This window comes from Megalobrama amblycephala, linkage group LG4 (assembly GCF_018812025.1).
Source record: "Megalobrama amblycephala isolate DHTTF-2021 linkage group LG4, ASM1881202v1, whole genome shotgun sequence".
Classification (NCBI taxonomy): Eukaryota; Metazoa; Chordata; class Actinopteri; order Cypriniformes; family Xenocyprididae; genus Megalobrama; species Megalobrama amblycephala.
The window spans coordinates 18,813,662-18,835,132 of NC_063047.1; the positions used below are offsets into that span (position 1 = coordinate 18,813,662).

General features: G+C 37.5%; 1 protein-coding gene across 2 annotated transcripts; it reads left to right on the plus strand.

Moving 5' to 3' along the window:
- The first annotated feature begins 92 nt into the window (after positions 1-92).
- On the plus strand, positions 93-14,422 carry crybb3 (crystallin, beta B3). Of its 2 annotated transcripts, XM_048188055.1 has the most exons (7): positions 93-744; positions 2,492-3,010; positions 4,331-4,407; positions 9,351-9,469; positions 11,275-11,407; positions 11,497-11,639; positions 13,977-14,422. In XM_048188055.1, exons 3-7 carry the CDS (start codon positions 4,333-4,335, stop codon positions 14,278-14,280), a joined length of 774 nt encoding a protein of 257 aa, XP_048044012.1. In that variant the 5' UTR covers positions 93-744; positions 2,492-3,010; positions 4,331-4,332; the 3' UTR covers positions 14,281-14,422. The 2 variants fall into 2 exon arrangements, with proteins under 2 accessions (XP_048044012.1, XP_048044011.1); XM_048188054.1 differs by lacking the exon at positions 2,492-3,010.
- The last annotated feature ends 7,049 nt before the right edge of the window (positions 14,423-21,471 follow it).

The following is a 21,471-nucleotide window of genomic DNA, read 5'->3' on the forward strand; positions in this document are numbered from 1 at the left end:
TGTGCCAGGACTGAGATATCAGTGGATACAAGCACAGAGGTGTAAAAAACCTTTCTAAATGTGAATTTACAGTAGGTCAGTGATAGAAAGAGAGGTTTGTGTTTGGAAAATGCAGTCACAGTAGAATCAGGTGAAGAGTGGGAAGTCATAGGCCATTGTTTAGAGTCTATTCATTGATTTTCATTGTGGAAAATGGCTGTATAAAAAGTTTCTGAATTACATATTTATGTCTTAGACACTTGCTCAGTAGTTGCAGTGAGCTGTAAGATGTCTTTATTTTAATGTGCATTGCTTGAATCATACATAGCTACTGTTTTGGCACAAACTTCAGCGTTTAATTTAAACTGAAAAAGCAGGAGGGTTAGATGTTGTTAAACAGTTCTGTAAAGATCTGTGCAGTTTATTGATATTCATTTTTATTTTTTTATAGGTACACTATAGCTTTTTTTGTTCAAAATTAAAAAAAACAAAAAAAACATTAAATTATGAGTCAATACATTATCAATCCTTCTTCCAAAACATGTTTTTGTCTTACCCTGATTCACTGTGGTAAGACTATTATAAGTGTATATATTTTAGACTGGACGGGGTTGTTTTCGCGGGAAATCGCGTAAATACGTCACTCGCCCGTGCGTGTCTCCTCATATCCGTAAATAGAGAAAATTTGCTCCGGCTGCTTTGACACATGTATGTTGTGGGGATGGCAGAGGTTAGTTGTCAGAACGAGCGAGAAAGGTTGACATGGTGAGTAAGGTATTTTATTGAACAGATAAATCGCCATATGTAGCTCTCTAACAGAGTTCATTGTAAAGCAATACCTATCGTGAAGGCTCATTTCATTATGGTTGTTGTAGCGCTGTACTGTACAGGAATTTATTTTCATTGAAATAATGTCTATTAATGGGTAAAGCTCCAGTAATGTCTTCAGCTAGTCAGCTTCAGATGTTTTTGAGCAGTAGGATAACCATATTCATCCGCACAGTCACGCGGTGTCGAAGCACAACCAAAACAATGTTCTTCCGCAAAATGGATGCTTTTTTAAATCCTAGAGGTCCAAAAGTTCCATAATGTACAGTTTAATTTGTTTTATTTGCTTTGAACAAGTATAAGTACTAGTAATTCACTGAAAAAGTTTATTGTTACCTCAAGATCATACTTGATCTAACACATAAAAATGACTTTTGTTTGTGTAAACAAATTTGTCAGGGTGAATTTACAGTGGCAGCTTTTTTTATTTCTAACTAATCTGGACCATTATTATGAAGTACTGCCTTTCAAAAGTTTGGGTTCGGCAAGATTTTTTTTTTTTTTTTTTTGATGTTTTTGAAAGAAAAGCTTTGTTATGCTCACCAAGGCTGCATTTTTTTTTTTATCAAAAATGCAGTAAAAGATTAATATTGTTAAATACTATTACAATTTAAATGTTTTCTATAGTAAAATGTAATTTACTCCTGTGATTACATTACAGTCTTCAGTGTCACATGATCCTTGAGAAATCATTCTAATATGCTGAATTGATGATCAAGAAACATTTCTTAAACTATTATCAATGTTGAAAACAGTTGTGCTGCTTCATATATTGTGGAAACTGATACATTTTTTTCAGTATTTTTTTTTTTTTTTTTGATGAATAGACAGTTCAAAAGAACAGCATTTATTTGAAACAGAAATCTTTTGTAGTATTATAAATGTCTATACTGTCTCTTTTGATCAATTTAACCTGTCCTTGCAGAATAAAAGTATCAATTCCAAACTTACGAACAGGCGTGCCACTTCAAAAATAAAATGATTCCTTATTAATTTGAGTAAAAAAAAAAAAAAAATGTAAAATACCAAATATTTTGTAATGCAAATTTATAACAATCATTTGTTAAATTTAACTACATTAAAAAACAACCTTTTTTCTATGTATTTGTCCATTTGAAAAGTGATTTATATTTAATTTTTAATGAATTACACTCTAAAAAATGCTGGGTTAAAAACAACCCAAGTTGGGTTGAAAATGGACAAATCCAGCGATTGAGTTAAATGTTTGACCAACATGTTTTTAAAAATGACTATATGTCTGGCTTAAAATGAACCAAAATAGGTTGGAAATTAAAAATCAGACACATAATTACTAGAGACAACAATAATAATCAAAAGGTGAACATTTATTAATAAGCAATTTAATAAATGTGTATTATTTAATTATTATTCATTAAACTTATTAATAAATGTTGGTTTATTAAACATATTAATACATGTTCATTTCCAACATATTTTGGGTTGATTTTAAGCCAGACATATAGTCATTTTTAAACAATAGTTGAGTTAAATAAAACCCAGCAGGTTGGTCAAACATTTAACTCAATCACTGGGTTAAAGCAACCCATTTGCTGGATTTGTCCATTTTCATCCCAACTTGGGTTGTTTTTAACCCATCATTTTTTTAGAGTGTAGTAACTAATTTTTTTTTCCATTCATGTGTTTCTTGGGCAAACACTTACAGTATACAGAAAACAATCACAAAGTTCGAGAATCCATCAATAAGGATCAATGACCCAAATGTGTGGAGTGTGTTAAGGCACACAGAGGCAGCTCACGGGACTGCAGTGACCAGAGAGAGAGAGAGAGAGAGAGAGAGAGAGAGAGAGAGGACAGTGAGCAGGGTTGTGATGACAGCAGCTGATCCTGTCTGAATCCTCTTGGCTCGCGCCCTGTCGGTGCCCGCTGTACCCACGCTGGCAGCAGAGCAGGCTGGTGGCTGCGGGCAACTCCTGCCAACTCGCGGCCTATTGAGAGGCAGTCTGACGGACACAAATGCGAACGACAGACTTGCTGCATCAACAGCAATCAACGGCCAACCCATTTCTGCTGCTGTGGACGGAATTAAACCATAAATACCCCCCAGGTCCCCTCCACTCGCCCGGCACACCCTCACCTGCACACACACTCACACACTCACACACTCACACACACTCGCACTGAGACAGAGTGGAGGTGTGAGAAGAACTGACAAGAGAAACAGGTAAAGATGCATTTAAAGTCTTGATTTTCACACGTATGCTGATCAATTCTTAGGTTTTATTGTTTGAATATCTAATGAATTGTTCTGTAATTTAATATAGAAATTATGGTAGTAAAATTCATGATCCGTTGATTTTTGATCTTCTTGATCCAAAATCCTTTTGGTCTTCATTTTCAACACTAGATACACTGTGGCATCAAATGTTCTAATTTGTTACTCTGTAACAAATAAGTTTGTTCTGTAAGTTTAAATTATGTTATAACATTTGATAATATTTTCTTCTATTATACAGATGTTTTTATTTTTTGTTTTATGTATATATGCTTGGCAATATTGTATTATTTAAGGTCATGCCAATAAAGCAATTTTTTAAATTTCAATTTGAATTTATATTTCATAGTTTAAAACCAAGCAAACCTCTTTTTTTTCCTGAAAGTTTTGCATTAAAAGCATGCGTATGCAACTTTCTTCAAAATAAATGGCACTTGTTTTGATGTTTTATCATCTTTTGATACTGTTTTATTTTGTTTAGTTTGGTTTAGTTGTGTAGTTGTTTATTAAACCTCAGCTAATGCATCTTTGTTCAAAATAAATGGCACTTGTTTTGATGTTTTGTCATCTTTCAATGTTTTTTGTTTTGTTTTGTTTTGTCAAGAACTCTTTCGCAAACATCCGTGTGATGAACAAAGTTTAATTTTAAAGTTTAATTGTCTTCCTTTTGGAAGTTTTTCAGTCATTTTTCAACGTTTGTTAAACCTCAGCTTATGCATCTTTGTTCAAAATAAATGCCACTTGTTTAGATATTTTTATCAACTTTGTTTTGTTTTGTTTTGTTTTGCCAAGAACACTTTTTGCAAACATAAATCCGTGCAATGAACAAAATTATCTGTGTTTAAATTGTGTTCCTTTTTGATATTTTTCAGTAATTTTTCAATGTTTATTAAACCTCAGCTGTGTAAATTGCTGGTCTAGAAAAATGTTTACGTATTTAATGTTAGGCAAAAGGAGATGTGTTTTATAAAAAATATATGTTCATATCAATTTGAATTTATTTTTGCATTAAAAGCATGCATATGCAGTGCTTATCTTTCTTCAAAATAAATGGCACTTGTTCTGATATTTTGTTATCTAACGCAGTGCCATTCCAGTATTTAAAAGTGTCCAAATAGAGTTGCCCACTGTAGATCAGATCTCATATATTCTCTCTGTTTAACCTTTGGATTGATTTACTTTCAGTGCTCATGCGTATGCTGTGATAATTGTTGTATGACGTGATTCAGAACGGTTCTTTCTCAATCATCTCTAACATGTGTTTGACAGAGATGTCGGATCAGCAGGGAGTCCCAGATCAGCAAGTCGCTGGGAAGAGCCAAGGAGGAGCAGGAGCAGTTTACAAGGTACAGATATGCTAATTTATACAGTTATTATTCACAGAGGAAAGCCTCAGTTTGTATTATGTATCAACTTCAACTTCACATGCATAAATAGATACAATGGGTCAATAGTTAGTAAGATTATTGAGCTATAAATGAATTTGGAGCATCATTTGAATTTGATGAGAAATGTTTGAGTTCATATTGAGATCTTTGAATTTTGATTGGTTGCACACTTTGACAGTGGAAAATCTGAGCGAATTATTGAGATCTTGTGAGATTACTTTTTGAGGTGACTTAAAGGATTAGTTCACTTCAGAATTAAAATTTCCTGATAATTTACTCACCTCCATGTCATCCAAGATGTTTCTTTCTTCAGTCAAAAAGAAAACAAGGTTTTTCTCCATATAGTGGACTTCAACAGTTACCAACGGGTTGAAGGTCCAAATTACATTTTCAGTGCAGCTTCAAAGAGCTCTACGTGATCCCAGACGAGGAATAAGGCTTTTATCTAGAGAAGCAATCGGTCATTTTCTTAATATATATATATATATATATATATATATATATATATATATTTACATTTACATTTACATTTATTCATTTGGCAGACGCTTTTATCCAAAGCGACTTACAAGTGAGGAATACAACAAGCGAGTCGTCATGACAAGGCAAATAGACAAGAAGTGCTCATAATACAAGTTATAGGCAGTGCTCAGATTATCCTAAGCTACAATAGAGAGGGATTAGAGGAAGTGAAAGGATAGGAGTAAGAAGTTTTTTTTTTTTTTTTAAGATGAGGTTAAGTGCTCACGAAAGAGATGGGTTTTCAGCTGTCTTTTGAATATTGCCAGGGATTCCGCATTCCGGATGGAGGCAGGAAGATCGTTCCACCAGCAAGGAACAGTGAACGAGAACGTTCTGGAAAGTGATTTTGTGCCTCTCTGTGATGGTACCACAAGCCTTCGCTCCTTTAATGAGCGCAGGTTTCTGGTAGGAGTGTAGACTCGTAAGAGTGAGTGGAAGTAGGAGGGTGCTGAGCCTGTGGCAGATCTGTAAGCAAGCGTCAACGCCTTGAATTTGATACGAGCAGCAAGTGGTAGCCAGTGAAGAGAGATGAAGAGAGGCGTGACGTGGGCTCTTTTGGGCTCGTTGAAGACGAGACGTGCTGCAGCGTTCTGAATCATTTGTAGAGGCTTGATTGTGCATGATGGCAGTCCAGCCAGAAGAGCATTGCAGTAATCAAGCCTAGAAATGACCAGGGCCTGGACCAGAAGTTGTGTTGCATGTTCTGTTAGAAAGGGCCTGATTTTCCTGATGTCGTATAGTGCAAATCTGCATGACCGAGCTGTCTTTGCAATGTGGTCTTTGAAGGACAGTTGGTCATCAAGGATTACTCCAAGATTTCTGGCCGAATTTGACGGGGTAATTGAGGATGTACCTATCTGGATGCTGAAATCGTGATTTAGAGTCGGATTGGCAGGGAAGACGAGAAGCTCAGTCTTAGCCAGGTTGAGCTGTAGATGATGTTCTTTCATCCATGCCGAGATGCCCGCCAGACAGCTTGAGATTCGTGCAGCTACTGTGGGATCATCTGGTTGGAATGAAAGGAAGAGTTGTGTGTCATCAGCATAGCAATGGTAGGAGAAACCATGTGCCTGAATGATGGGACCAAGTGATGTAGTGTAAATGGAGAAGAGGAGGGGTCCAAGAACTGAACCCTGAGGAACACCCGTGGTTAGTTGATGAGCTTTGGATACCTCCCCTCTCCAGGCAACCCTGAAAGACCTTCCTGTGAGATAGGATTCAAACCAGAGAAGCGGAGTACCTGTGATGCCCAGTGATGAGAGGGTGGACAGGAGGATCTGATGATTCACCGTGTCAAAGGCAGCAGATAGATCGAGCAGAATGAGAACTGATGATTTGGAATCAGCCTTTGCAATCCGCAGGGATTCAGTGACCGACAGCAGTGCAGTCTCAGTCGAGTGGCCACTCTTGAAACCGGATTGATTGACATCCAATTGGTTGCTCTGTGAGAGGAAAGATGACACCTGGTTGAAAACAACTCGTTCAAGTGTTTTTCCTATGAATGGTAGGAGAGAAACAGGTCTGTAGCTGTCTACAATAGACGTGTTTAATGTGGGTTTCTTAAGCAGTGGGGTTACCCGAGCCTGCTTGAATGTGTTAGGGAAAGTGCCAGTGTGGAGAGATGTGTTGATGATGTGTGTCAGTGCTGGTAAAAGTGTGGGAGCGATGGCTTGTAGAAGGTGTGTGGGGATGGGATCTAGAGGGCAGGTGGTGGGATGGCTGGAGAGGAGAAGTTTGGATACTTCTGTCTCAGTGAGGGGGGAGAATGAAGAGAGGAGGTGTGTGGCTGTGTGTGTGGTTGGTCTGAGTTCCTGTGTGTGTGGAGCGGAGAACTGACTGCTGATGGTAGATGTTTTATCAGTGAAAAATGTAGCAAAATTATCAGCAGTAAGGGATGAGGTGGGTGGTGGTGGAGGGGGGCAGAGGAGAGAGTTGAATGTTTTGAAAAGTGTGCGTGTGTTTGGAGCGCTGTTGATTTTGTTGTGGAAATAGGAAGATTTAGCAGCATGAATTTCAGCAGAAAAGGATGAGAGCAGAGATTGATAGCTACTTAGGTCAAATTGGTCTTTTGATTTGTGCCACTTTCTCTCTGCAGCCCTGAGTTTGGTCCGATGTTCACGAAGAACATCAGATAACCAGGGATTAGAGGGAGTGGCACGTGCAGGCCTGGATGACAGAGGACAGATACTATCTAGAGAAGAAGTTAATGTGGAACATAAAGTGTCTGTTGCTGTATTCACATCTAGAGATGCGAATTGTGAGGGTGAGGGAAGAGAGGATGATACAGTGGAGGAAAGATCAGAAAGATACAGTGGAGAAAGAGAGCGCAGGTTTCGTCTGAAGGTAACTGGTAGCGGGGTTGGTGGTGAACAAATGGGGAGTTGTAGATTAAAAGTAATGAAGAAATGATCGGAAATGTGCAGAGGTTTTACAAGAATGTTGTCGGTGATGCAGTTGCGTGTGTAAATGAGATCAAGCTGGTTGCCAGATTTGTGTGTACTTGTGGAAATGAGCCGATTAAGATCGAATGAGGCTAGAAGAGAGTGGAAGTCTGAAGCATAAGGCTTCTCTAGATGAATGTTGAAATCGCCAAAAACTACAAGTGGGCTACCATCCTCTGGGAATGAGGACAGCAGCATGTCCAGTTCCTCTACAAAGGTACCCAGTTGGCCTGGGGGGCGATAAATTACTACGATATGAATTTTGACAGGAATTGCGATTGTAATAGCATGAAACTCAGATGAACTGTAGTTGCAAAGAGAGGAATGAGTCGAGTATTTCCAATTGTCAGAAATGAGAAGACCTGTGCCCCCACCCCTACCAGATTGGCGAGGGGTATGAGAGAAAGTGAAGTTGTTGGAGAGAGCAGCAGGAGTTGCTGAGTCCTCTGGACGAATCCAGGTCTCAGTCAAGCCCAAGATATTAAGAGAAGAATTAGTAGCAAAGGCTGGAATGAAGTCAGCTTTGTTAACTGCTGACTGACAATTCCATAGACCCACAGAGACAGAGAGAGGAGTATTAGTGTTAGAAGAGGAGTAAACAGGACGCAGGTTAGAAACATTGCGCTGCCTTTTACGTGGGTTAGTGGAGCGTTGCCGAGAGACAACAGGAATGAGTTGAAAGCACATGCTGAGGAAGAAGGAAAAGTGTGAGAGGAGGGAAGAAACTTAAGTGCCTACCGGTTTCGTTGCTCGGTGGAGTCGCGCAGGTAGAGTCGCAGGTCTTTACCCGAGTCGGTCTTCACACGAGGAGGCCGAACGCTCCCGCTGACGCTTCCGCGACAGCGCGCACACACAATTAATATACTGCTTATTAACACGTGATTGAAACGAGCTAGGCCCGCCTTGCAAATCAGCAGTGCAAAAGCCTAAACCCGTGAATGGCTGAAAACCGAAACTAACTAAAGCTTAAGTGCGGGCAATAACACCAATAAAGTCTGCAAACGCAGCTGTTATTCTAAACAAGTACAATTAAAATACAATTCTATATAGTCGAGGTAGGAAATAGGACAAACACAGATACGAATTAAATCCTTCCTAGCAGCAAAGAATAAACGAAGCAACTGACTCAGAACAGATATTAAGCAAAACACTCACGCGCTCTTGCGTCCGTCACCACTGCCAGCTCGCTAGTCCTGATATATATGATATATATATATATATATATATATATATAAATTCTTAATATATATACTTTTTAACCAAAAATGCTCATCTTGCACTGCTCTGTGATGCACCACACATTACATAATCATGTTGGAAAGGTCAGGCGGAAGTACCGATCCAGTTTCTACAAAGTGAACGTGCAAAGACTAAGTCAAACAGCCTTTACAAAAAAAGATAAAACAACTATGTCGGACGATTTTGAAGTTGGAGGAGAAAATGAGATGGAGTTTTTTGCTCTACCGCGGGACTTCCACCTATGTCAAGCTTTGAAGCTGCACTGAAACTGACATTTGGACCTTCAACCTGTTGAACCCCAGTGAAGTCCACTATATGGAGAAAAATCCTGCATGCTTTCCTCAAAAAACTTAATTTCTTTTCGACTGAAGAAAGAAAGGAAATTTCAATTCTGAAGTGAACTAATCCTTTAAGTAATGTGGTTAACAAATGGAACGTTATTGTAAAGTATTACCAATCTAATACAGCAATGTTTAGGAAGATGATGCAAATATTTCAGATTTTATCAGATCTGTGATCTATTGGTCTGCTCACATACTCTAAAATATTGAACTGAGGCAATTCATGAAACAAGAGAAGGACACATTTCTTTATTGAAGTGATTCTGACAATTTCCATAAATGGTTTTCTAAATTATTTACATGTAAATGCTGAACCCAAACAGTTTATGACTTAAAATGTATTGAATTATCTTAACAGGTCTCACTGTATGAATTCGAGAACTTCAGAGGAAAAAAGGTCGAGCTGTCAGCAGAATGCAAGGACTTGATTGAGAAGAACTTGGAAAAAGTTGGATCAGTCATAGTTGAGTCTTGCCCGTGAGTACACGTTCTCTCGAGATCCGCTTTCCTGCAAAGTATTGCTGCAACCCTGATCAAACGCACTTAAACAAGCTAATCTATACACTGAAATAGGGCACTGTTTGAGGGGACAGCCATTTGTAGTGCTGTCCGAAAATATAGTTGATGTTATCTAGTGCTCTCATTCAATCCCGTAATGCACCGCAATAACGAGTGTACAACTGATGTACACGCAACGGCTAGAGAATACCCATAATGCACTGTGATGGTTGCGCAGAATGAATTCCCGCGTCTCGCCAATAGATGCCACCCACAACTGAATCATCCATTCATTTTCTAAACCGCTGGTCCGATGTGGGTACATCATAATATCATATAGGTATAAATTCCATTTTAATTGATTATTAAATTGTTTATTAAGGTTTATACATGCTAGTTTCCATGACAGAGTTCAAGATATTATTATATTTTCATTCACTCCTTCAAGTGGACTATATTAGTGGTTTTAGTGTACACTCAAAAGCTATTCTTTGAATTAATGTAATTAAATCATGGAAAGGATTTCCGTGTGATTAAAAGGCTTTCTTTCAGCATTAAGCACTCTTGTTAGGCTAACTTAAATTGCATAGATTGGATCAACTTAAGTAAATGAGTTGGTCCAAAACATTGCAAATTAGTTGGGCTGACACTATTAAATTAAGCTGTGCCCAACCATAGTAAATAAGTTGAATCAACCTTAATAAATTAAGTTGACCCAACGTAAGTACATTAAATTGGAATAACAGAATTGCATAATGCTGAAATAAAGCAACTTAATCATGTGGAAATCCTTTCCATGATTTTTTTTTATGTTCGTTCAAAGAGTTATTTTTTTGACTGACAGTTAGTCTTTAACTAAATCTAAGATTAAAACTAAAAACATTTTCATTACTTGAAATAAAATAAACATTAACTGAAATAAAAAAAAAAAAAACGTAAAATTATTTTATTTCAGCTGGTTTCCAAGACAATATTTCTCATTTTCTTTTAAAATAAAGTACTAAATAACTACATTGCAAAAATGATATTCCTCCTCAGTATTTTTGTTGTTTTCCAGTACAAATATCTAAATATTCTTAAATCAAGATACATTTACTTGAGAAGCAAAATGACTTAAGATATTAAGTCTAGTTTAATGAAAAATGCATCGAAATACATCAAAAAATGAAGTGACATGCTTACAACAAGAACAAATATCTGCCACTGGGGACAGAAAAAATAATCTTGTTTTCCCTTTGAACTAAGTTTACTTTTCTGACCCCGCTGGCAGAAATTATTTCTTGTTTTCAGCAAAATCTTACTTAATTTAGATGCATTTTTTTAGAAAACAAGATGTATTATCTTAAGTCATTTTGCTTCTGAAGTAAATGTATCTTGATTTAAGAATGTTTAGATATTTGAACTGGAAAATAAGACAAAAATACTGAGAAAAAACAACATTTTTGCAGTGAAAAAACGTGAACATAATATATACTCCAGACATACAACACACAACAAAATTACTAAAACTTTAACTAAAATTAAAACGAAAGCAGAAAATATAAAAATCTTATTTAAAATATTAAAGAAAAACTATAGTAGTACAGTATATGAATAATACTTGCATGTCATATGAATTGTGAATGTGAAGTCATTATTAAATTATTATACTGAAAATCTCAGTTAATCTTCTAGTGAATGCATCTGACAAAAAAAGTTTGGGAATCCCTGCTTTAATCAAAAGCAATCATCCATTTATCCATCATGATATAATGAGCTTGCCTGTGAATGTGTTCTTGTCTTAGATGGGTCGCCTTTGAGCAGAAAGGCTTTTTGGGAGAGCAGTTTGTTTTGGAGAAAGGAGAATATCCTCGCTGGACCACCTGGACCAACAGCCAGAGCAGCAACTGCCTCCTGTCCATTAGACCCCTGAGAGTGGTGAGAGACTCGTTCACACCGCACGCGCTATTAAGGGTCTGATCTGCTGTCACGGTCCATTGAGTCTTGTGTTTATGCTCCATTACCAGGACAGTGCCGACCACAAACTACATCTGTTTGAGAACAGCGGCTTTGCTGGAAGAAAGATGGAAATCGTGGATGATGACATTCCCAGCTTGTGGGTTCACGGCTTCCAGGACCGTGTGGCCAGTGCAAAAGTTGTCAATGGAACGTGAGTTGTTATCCAAAGTCCATTGACTTATGAACCTTTCATTTTTTTTGAAGATGGCCTTGAGTTTTCATTTTTGGGTTAGTAAGATTAATTTTGCATTCAGTAAATTAAAAACAAAAACTTTTATTCAGTAAGGATGCAAATTCTGTTCTTTTGAACATTTTAATCATCAAATAATCCTGAAAAAAAATGTATCATTTTTTCCACAAAAAATATGAATGTTTCTTGAGCATCAAATCAGCATATTAGAATGATTTCTGAAGGATCATGTGACACTGAAGACTGGAGTAATGATGCTGAAAATTCAACTTTGATCACAGAAATAAATTACATTTTAAGCTGTATTACAATAGAAAAATGGCTATTTTAAATTGAAAAATATTTCACAATATTACTAATTTTACTGTATTTTTGATCAAATAAATGCAGCCTTGGTGAGCAGAAGAGACTTTCAAAAACCCAACCTCTTCTTAGCACCATGTTTTACATTGTTTGACCCACAGGAAGGCTGAGGTTGCGACCTTTCAAAAGAGTAATTTGTTGATTAATGTTAATCTAATAAAGATTACAGCAATAATAACAAACAAGGATAGATTTGATAAAGAAATGTTAGATAAAGCGGGCGCCGCTAGTTCCCCACAATCCACAGCAAACTCAAATCTGACTCCATTCTTATATGAAATGCCCACTTCATTCAATCATAAAATGAAGTCTTGTGATTTTCTTGTTAAATATCCTGTTTCACAAGACAAAACAAATAGAGTGGGTTGCAGGGATGACGTCAAAACCCGGAAAACTAATTCACCCTGGTTCCCTTGAGATTTTCCTATGGGGTTTTATAATGGGGTTTTTCAATTGATGAGTAAAATAAGGTCTGTTGTAAACATAAATTGATGATACTCCGATATTTACAATATTTACAATATATACAACGAAGATTACAAACACTCAATGCGCTTATCTAGTAACTTATTAGAAACATATGTTTTTTTTTTTTAAATAAACATAACAGTTTCAAAATTCATGTTTTTGATATGGATGTGTGTCATTTACGTTGTAGAACAAAACATTCAAGTTTCATCAATTATGTTTACCACAGGCTTTATTTTACTCATAAATTGAAAAACTCCATAGGAAAATCTCAAGGGAACCAGTGGTGAATGAGTTTTCCGGGTTTTGACATTATCTCTTCACCAAGCAATCAGTTTCTTCATTTTTGTTCATATAGAGATAGCCTGAAATAATTTGTTACTTAAACGTTTGTCAATTTTAAATACACTCATAAAAAGGTTCTTTATTGGCATCAGTTTTTCCATGAAGAACATTCATGAAACCACTTTAACATTAACATTCGGAATAGTTTTCAGTCACATGATATGACCGGTTGGGCAAAACATCCATAGAACTGCATTATAGGCCTGTCAATTTTCCATCTAAAAAAGAAGAAAAATGTGAATAAAATGCAAGTTTTAGGCACTTGTGAGTCCAGCACCTGCTGCAGTATTTCAATCACTAAAAACAGCGAGATGTTCTAAAATGCTCACTGTAAAAAACACTTAATGTGCCTTAATGTACTAAAACAGTTATATTAAAACACCAAATTCAGTATACTCCTTATTGATGCTGAATACTAGTCTACATGAGCCCAGAATATGAACGCAATGTGTTAAATGGTTAAGTGTTTTCTTTATAATGGTTTTCTATGGAAAAACACTTAAGGAGAAACTGCACATTGCGACATTACCAGCATTTCCTCCTAGCATTTTGAACGCTGTTGAGCAGATTCTTAAACACCTCTGATTGATCAACTCTTCAAAAACATGCTGTAAATAGACATCTTTGATGCTCTTCACCGAGTGCTGACACAGATACACACAGGAGCATGCTTCAAACGCTTTCAAACACTTCCGTGTGTTGATCATTGTAGCCAATCACAGACATATCTGTTGAGCGCGTGAACACAGTGACCAATCAGAGGTGTCTGCTCAACAACCCTCAAAATGCTAGGGGGAAATGCTGGTATTGTCACATTTTTAAAATTTCCAGTACCCGCTTTGACGTCATGTAAAAACTTTATAGTGGAAAAAATTTCTTTAGATAATTAAAATATTCTTCACACTAAGAAAAAAGTGGATATTTTCAGAAATGTTGATTTAAATGTTTTTGGGGAACCACAAATGTCTTCCATCTTCCATGCCATTACTGTGCATCACAGTTTATTTCCTCTTTTTGCTATTTAATTTCCTTTTTTTCTGGTATTGCACTGAAGACCGGATCAGCACGGCAGATCCCAGATTGGTTTGCAAACTCAAGTATCACTCCGATCTCTTTTCTCAGGTGGGTGGGCTACATGTACCCTGGCTACCGCGGCCGTCAGTTCGTGTTTGAACATGGTGACTACAAACACTGGAACGAATGGGGAGCCACAGAACCACAGCTGCAGTCCGTCCGACGTGTACGCGACATGCAGTGGCACAAACGGGGCTGCTTCCCTGTCCCTGTCCCTGTCCCCGTCCCCGACCCAGCTCCCAAACCCAATCCCAACCCCAATCCAAACCCCAATCCTAACCCCAATCCCGCGCCCAATCCAGCCCCCAATCCCGCTCCTCCTGCCCCAACCACCACGCCTGCCAGCAGCTGAAGGAGGGCGGCCCGCCCCGTCGCCGATGACCTCTGCCCTGCACCTGCTCAGAGGGCCGCGAAGAAAGCTCGAAAGCAAAAGTGACTGCCTTGCCTCTTGTGTGTCTATCATTGGAAATAAAGGCCTCGGCCCCATGGTTTGATCTCTGACCTTTGGCTCGTGTCTGCTTTCATTTGCTCTGCTAGACTGATAATGCACTACTGTTCACAAGTAGATCTTTTTAAAAAGACGTTTTTGAAAGAAGTCTCTTATGCATGAAGCTTGTTTCTGCCACAAAATAAAAAAGGTAATTGCGACTTTTTGACGACTGACAGGTCATGAGATCTCTTCATCACAGAACCTGTTATTGGGTGGGATATATTAGGCAGCAAGTGAACATTTTGTCCTCAAAGTTGATGTGTTAGAAGCAGGAAAAATGGGCAAGCATAAGAATTTGAATGAGTTTGACAAGGGCCAAATTGTGATGGCTAGACGACTGGGTCAGAGCATCTCCAAAACTGCAGCTCTTGTGGGGTGTTCCCGGTCTGCAGTGGTCAGTATCTATCAAAAGTGCTCCAAGGAAGGAACAGTGGTGAACCGGCGACAGGGTCATGGGCGGCCAAGACTCATTGATGCACATGAGGAGCGAAGGCTGGCCCGTGTGGTCCGATCCAACAGACGAGCTACTGAAGCTCAAATTGCTCAAGAAGTTAATGCTGGTTCTGATAAAGGTGTCAGAATACACAGTGCATCACAGTTTGTTGCGTATGGAGCTGCATAGCTGCAGATCAGTCAGGGTGCCCATGCTGACCCCTGTCCACCGCCGAAAGCACCAACAGTGGACACATAAGCATCAGAACTGGACCACGGAGCAATGGAAGAAGGTGGTCTGGTCTGATGAATCACGTTTTCTTTTACATCACGTGGATGGCCGGGTGCGCGTGCGTCGCTTACCTGGGGAACACATGGCACCATGATGCACTATGGGAAGAAGGCAAGCCGGCGGAGGCAGTGTGATGCTTTGGCCAATGTTCTGCTGGGAAACCTTTGGTCCTGCCATCCATGTGAATGTTACTTTGACATGTATGACCTAAGCATTGTTGCAGACCATGTACATCCCTTCATGGAAACGATATTCCCTGGTGGCTGTGGCTCTTTCAGCAGGATAATGCTCCTGTCACAAAGCAAAAATGGTTCAGGAATGGTTTGAGGAGCACAACAACGAGTTTGAGGTGTTGACTTGGCCTCCAAATTCCCCACATCTCAATCCAATCGAGCATCTGTGGGATGTGCCGAACAAACAAGTCCGATCCATGGAGGCTCCACCTCACAATTTACAGGACTGAAAGGATCTGCTGCTAACATCTTGGTGCAGATACCACAGCACACCTTCAGGAGTCTAGTGGAGTCCATGCCTCAATGGGTCAGGGCTGTTTTGGCAGCAAAAGGGGTCCAACACAATATTAGGAAGGTGGTCATAATGTTATGCCTGATCGGTGTATCTCACAATTCTGAATTTATAACATGCAATTGTGACTTTATATCACGCAATTCTAATCAAGCAATTCTGTTCAACAGAAGAAAGAAATTCATAAAGGTTTGGAACAACAGGGTGAGTAAATGGTGACAAAATTTTCGTTTTTGGGTGAACTATCCCTTTAAGTCCACATGAAATGAAAACTGACCTGACCTAACTTGCTGTACTTCTGAAATAACTTTAACCCTGTTTGCTTCAATCACCTCCACTGTGGTATACGTAGCCAGAAAATCCCTTTTTAATACCTTGTTTCTGATTATGGAAGTAAAACGAGTTGCGAATGGCTTTTCATGTTGGCTTCATGTCTATATTTCTAAAGTCAATGAATAGGCCAGCTATTGTCCATTTTGGTGTGCATGTGTGTGTATTTTTCCTTTATTTCCTTTCATCATCTTTATGTCTTTCCTGTCTCTTTGTAAGTCACTGGCTCTTGGCAGGAGTTCAGCTGAGTCATGTGAACGGAGAACAAAGCATGGCAGCCTCCAAAAATGACTACTAATGAAATAACTCCAGTCTGGTGTGGCCAGGCCAGGGCTTGGCATGGTTTGGCATCGATATCAGAGCTGATGATGAAAAAAAATATGGCAAGCTTCCACTGCCGGTCCAAACTGCCTATCCATGGCATACCTATGAGGTTACCAAACCAGACTAGGCCTCTCTACACCTTGCCAAACTACTAGTACAGGCGGATTTTGGTAGTAAAAAGCAGATGAGACTCTTGTTGAACTAAATATTTTGCAAGCCATTGTGTAAACTGTAACAACATTGCTTCGGTTTATCGAGGTTTGCAGGCATTTGTTTATGCACGGCTCTCTGAAGGTCCTGCCACAGCATTTCAGTCAGATTGAGGTCTGGACTTTGTCTGGGCCATTGAAACACCTTGATCATTGGATCATTGTCCTGTTGCATGGCCCAATATGAGCCAAGCTTTAGCTGTTGGACAGATCGCCTTACATTTGACTCTAGAATACTTTGCTATAGAGAGTTCATGATCGACTCAATGACTGAAGATACCCAGGTCCTGTGACTGCAAAACAAGCCCAAATCATTACCACTTCACCACTGTGATGGACAGTTGAGGTGTTTGTGCTGATATGCTGTGTTTGGTTTTCTGTGCATTATAGCCAAACATCTCTATTTTGGTCTCGTCTGTCAAAACTAGGAATTTGTTCCAGAAGTGGGACTTGTGGTTTGTTCAGATGCAACTTTGCAAGCCGTGCTGCCATGTTGTTGTTTTTTAGAGAGAAGAGGCTTTCTCCTGGAAACCCTTCCAAACTTGCCATTCTTTTCCCCCCTTTTTCTAATTGTACTGTCATGAACTTTTAACATTTAACATGTTAACTGAGGCCTGTAGAGTCTGAGATGTCGTTCTTGGGTGTTTTGCGATTTCTCTGAGCATTATGTCACTCCTGGGAAGATTGGCGACTGTCTTGAATGTTTTCCACTTGTGAATAATCTTCTTCACTGTAGAATGATGGACTTTGAAATTGTTTGGAAATAGTCGTATAACCTTTCTCAGATTGTTGGCAGCAACAATCGATTCTCTAAGATCATTGCTGATGTCTTTCCTCCTTGGCATTGTGTTAACACACACCTGAAGCCTCCAGACCAGTACACTGCCAAAACTTCTGCTTTTATAGAATTGGTCATGCTTGCTGATGATCAAAGGCATTAGATTAGCAGTGTCTGACTATTACTTACCCTCTTAATTCCTATAGAATCAGGAAGGGTGCTTGTCACCTATGGCTTGTCCAATTTGGCCTAGATTTTGTTAAATAAATAATGACACAGTGCAATATGTCATGTGTTGAGGTTGTTTTTGCCTAATTTTAAAGGGGTGGTTGATTATGATTTCACGTTTTTAACTTTAGTTAGTGTATAATGTTGCCCTTTTAGCATAAACAATGTCTGTAAAGAACAAAGTTCAATGCAAAGGGAGATATTTTCTTTTACAGAATTCTCTGTTTAAGGACTACAACAAATGGCTGGTAGGGACTACAACGAGTTTCTTCCCAGGTTAGTGACATCACAAACCCCAAAATGTACATAAACCCCGCCCCGAGAACACACAACAAAGGGGGCGGGGCCATGTTGGGCTGCTTTAGAGAAGAGGAAGAGTTGTTGTAGTAGAGTGTTGTTGTCATGCCGTCATTTTACGCTGGACTGCTTCACAAACGAGGGTCGATTCAACACAAAAGATGAACATGACGGCACATGCTAGTCGATGAGTTGAATCAACTCCACAGCAACTACATAAATTTATCCACTAACCGTTCAGAAACATCCAGATTCATTCTAAAAGTTGTAACTTCTTCCTGAGTCTCTCCATCAGTGTCGACATTTTGGCTGCGTGAGATTCTCCAGCTTTGTTGTTGTTGAGCAACCGAAGCTCGAGCTGTTAAAGGTGCTAAAGAGGATGTTTTGTTTTATACATTTTTGCAATATTACTTGAAACTGTCTTTACTAACTGATAAAAGACTATTTATTTGGTGCACTGAAAGGAATAATATTAATATACATCATCTGTGCACGAGGTAGGGCCTTAAAAACATCAGCCAATCGTTTACGCGATCATCGCGTAAACGATTGGCCCTCTGGCTTGTCAATCACTGCCGTGACGTTCCTTGTGAGAGACGAGCGCGGCTGCGCGCTCCAGTAACTTTCCACACTCTACAGGCGCCGCATGCAATGTTTTTGTCAGGAGACAGGAGTAACAACTGCAGATTATGAGTTACTGCGGTGAGTCCGACATAATGAATCCACTAACACGACACAGCGAATGCCGGTGGTAAACACTCGTGTTCCAATACTCGTGCACGAGTTTTGGGAGGCGTTCCCTCGAAACGATCTGTGAAGGAGGGGGGTTGATCTTACGCATGCGCTCATTTCAAAAACTCACTAACAGTCTTTGGTTTCTCAGTCGACGAAAAGATCCTCTTTAGCACCTTTAAAGCTCCGCCCTCTTCTGGAAAGATTTTTAATTAAAAATCCACATTTTCCAGCTTTCTATTATGATGTATTATCTTGTAAATGACTGAGAACGTTATTTTCTCTCTGCAATGGTTTGAGATGGTGCCGCAAACAACCTCCGTGTAAAAGAGAACAGATGTTTGACATTTATTCAAATGAGTTTTTAAATAAACGCTTTCTTTCTAGCCCGTGTCGGCTCAGTTGCTGGTTTTGAGAGGAAGAAGAGTTTCCGTGGAACTGACTGCAGTTGCTAAAAACAGCAGAAGAACAGAAACATGTTGTATTTTCAGACAAGGATTCTATTTTAGAATCAATTGATTTTTTTGACATGTTTCCCCAAGAGCCTTCAATAACCCTATTCTTTCATTTTTCATTTGTATGTTTCTTTTTTTTTTTTCGGTCTGAGAAGGTTCAGTGTGATCCAGGTCATTGTGTGTTTTTTTGGTAAAGTTAGATGTGCTCTGTTGCTCAGAATGTTTTGTTACTCATCCAGTTGGCTTCGGCAGTTGTGAAATTATGAGATTTCCTGGCATTTCAAATCATTACACACAATGTGATGTCATAAGATAGTTTCCTCTGCTTTGTACTCGGGCCTTTTCTGTTCTGAAAACAGCATGCATATCTAGTGCTTATTCTTTCTTTCTTTTTTAATTTTGCATTTTTAATCTAATTTTATGGTAGTCTGATTCCTTCACACTGGAAACCAATCAACACGGTCTATTATGTAATTAAATATTATGGATTAAATTTTAGCAAATAAATATATTAAATATTATGTTACATTTTGGCATTTGTAGCAGCTCATCCAGGTATTTAATTTGCATTCTGCATATTTTTGAAAGAAGTCTCTTCTGCTCACTAAGGCTGCATTTATAAAAATACAGTAAAAACAGTAATTTTGCGAAATATTATTGCAATTTAACCAAACTGTTTTCTATGTAAACATATTTTAAAATATAATTTATTTCTGTGATCACAGCTGAATTTTCAGCATCATTACTCCAGTCTTCAGTGTCACATGATCCTTCATAAATCATTCTAATATGATGATTTGCTGCTCAAGAAACAAAAAACTTTTAAATGGTAGTGTACAGCACATATTGCACATTTATTATTGTTACAAATATATGATATTTCTTAGATGTTTGATAAAATGAGTAGTTACAGTTATGCAATAAGTAGGAAATTCTGTCTTAATACAGTATTAAAATGCAGGAATAGTACAGCTGTGACCGCCGCTCACTTCAGACATGGAAATGAACGTGTGAATTTAGAGTGTGTTCAGTAGATTCCCAAAGATCCTGAAGCTTTCAGCAGCCCGTTCACAGCTGTTGAAACATGGGATATCCCAGTGTCTAATGATAGCCAAGAGCTACGGGCCCGCACACCAACACACACAACCTCCCCCTCATAACAGAAAGGACTAAAGATGATAAAAAGATTTCTTCTCATTAAACAAAGACCAGTGAGACATCTACCACTGAAATTCATTGCATATCTGTTGTCATTACTGGAATTCTGCACTGCAGAATCCATAACAACATGTTGAAGCTGTTGTGCAATGCTCTGATGACTTGATCACTATGTAATGTATAAGTTGACATGGTATGGCATGAACGATGTGGAGTGACATTTCATCTGTGGGTGATTACTGCTGTCCAAATGAGTTAAACACCTGGGGAAAAGTGAAGGAAAGACAGCTTCAGACACCTGCATCAGCAAATTTATCACGTGATTCCTATGAATTAATGCAGATACTGTACATATATGCATAACTTAACAAATCAAATTGTGTTTCTGATTTGTAATGAAAAAATGCTAAATTTAGACTTATTAGATATTTATAAGTATTTTAATAGTCTGTACACTATCTAATTAAATGTTTTATTTATTTTATTATTTTAAATTTTATTTTACTAGTTGTCCTTAATATTAGTTCATATATTTTTCTATATACATTGATATGTTATGTTATTTTATATTTAAATATTAGAATATATTATTATATTTTGTTTTTATATTATATATTGTATGTATTGTTTAATTATGTATTTAATAATTTTAATTATTAAATTAAATATTAACACCCATTATTGTTCATTTAATTATTATTAAATTGTAGAATTTTTTAAATGTTATATTATTATATATTATAGGTATATTATTTGTTTGAATATTAGCACCCATTATTATTATTATTTGTAATATTTTTAAAATTATATGATATATATATATATATATATATATATATATATATATATATTATATAATAATATAAATATTTTTTAATTATTATATATTATCATTTTATTAACATTTATTGTTTGAATAATTCTATTATTTTAGTAAATATTTGCACCCATTATAATTATTTGTATTAATGTTAAATTGTAGTATTTTATATATAATTGTTATATTATTATATTTTATAGGTATATTGTTTTATTAAAAATGTATTTGTTTGAAAAGTAGCACCCATTGTTATTTGTAATATTTTTATTATTATTATTAAAATGTATTGTTTGAATATTATAACCAGCTATTATTATTTGTAATATTTCTTGAGTTTTATATATATGTAAATATTTGCACCCACTATATTTATTTGCGTTATTTTGTATATTTTTTGTTTTTATTAATTCTATAATCTTTATTATTATTATTATTAATATATTGTTTTAGACGCGTTTCTGAACCGCTTTCGG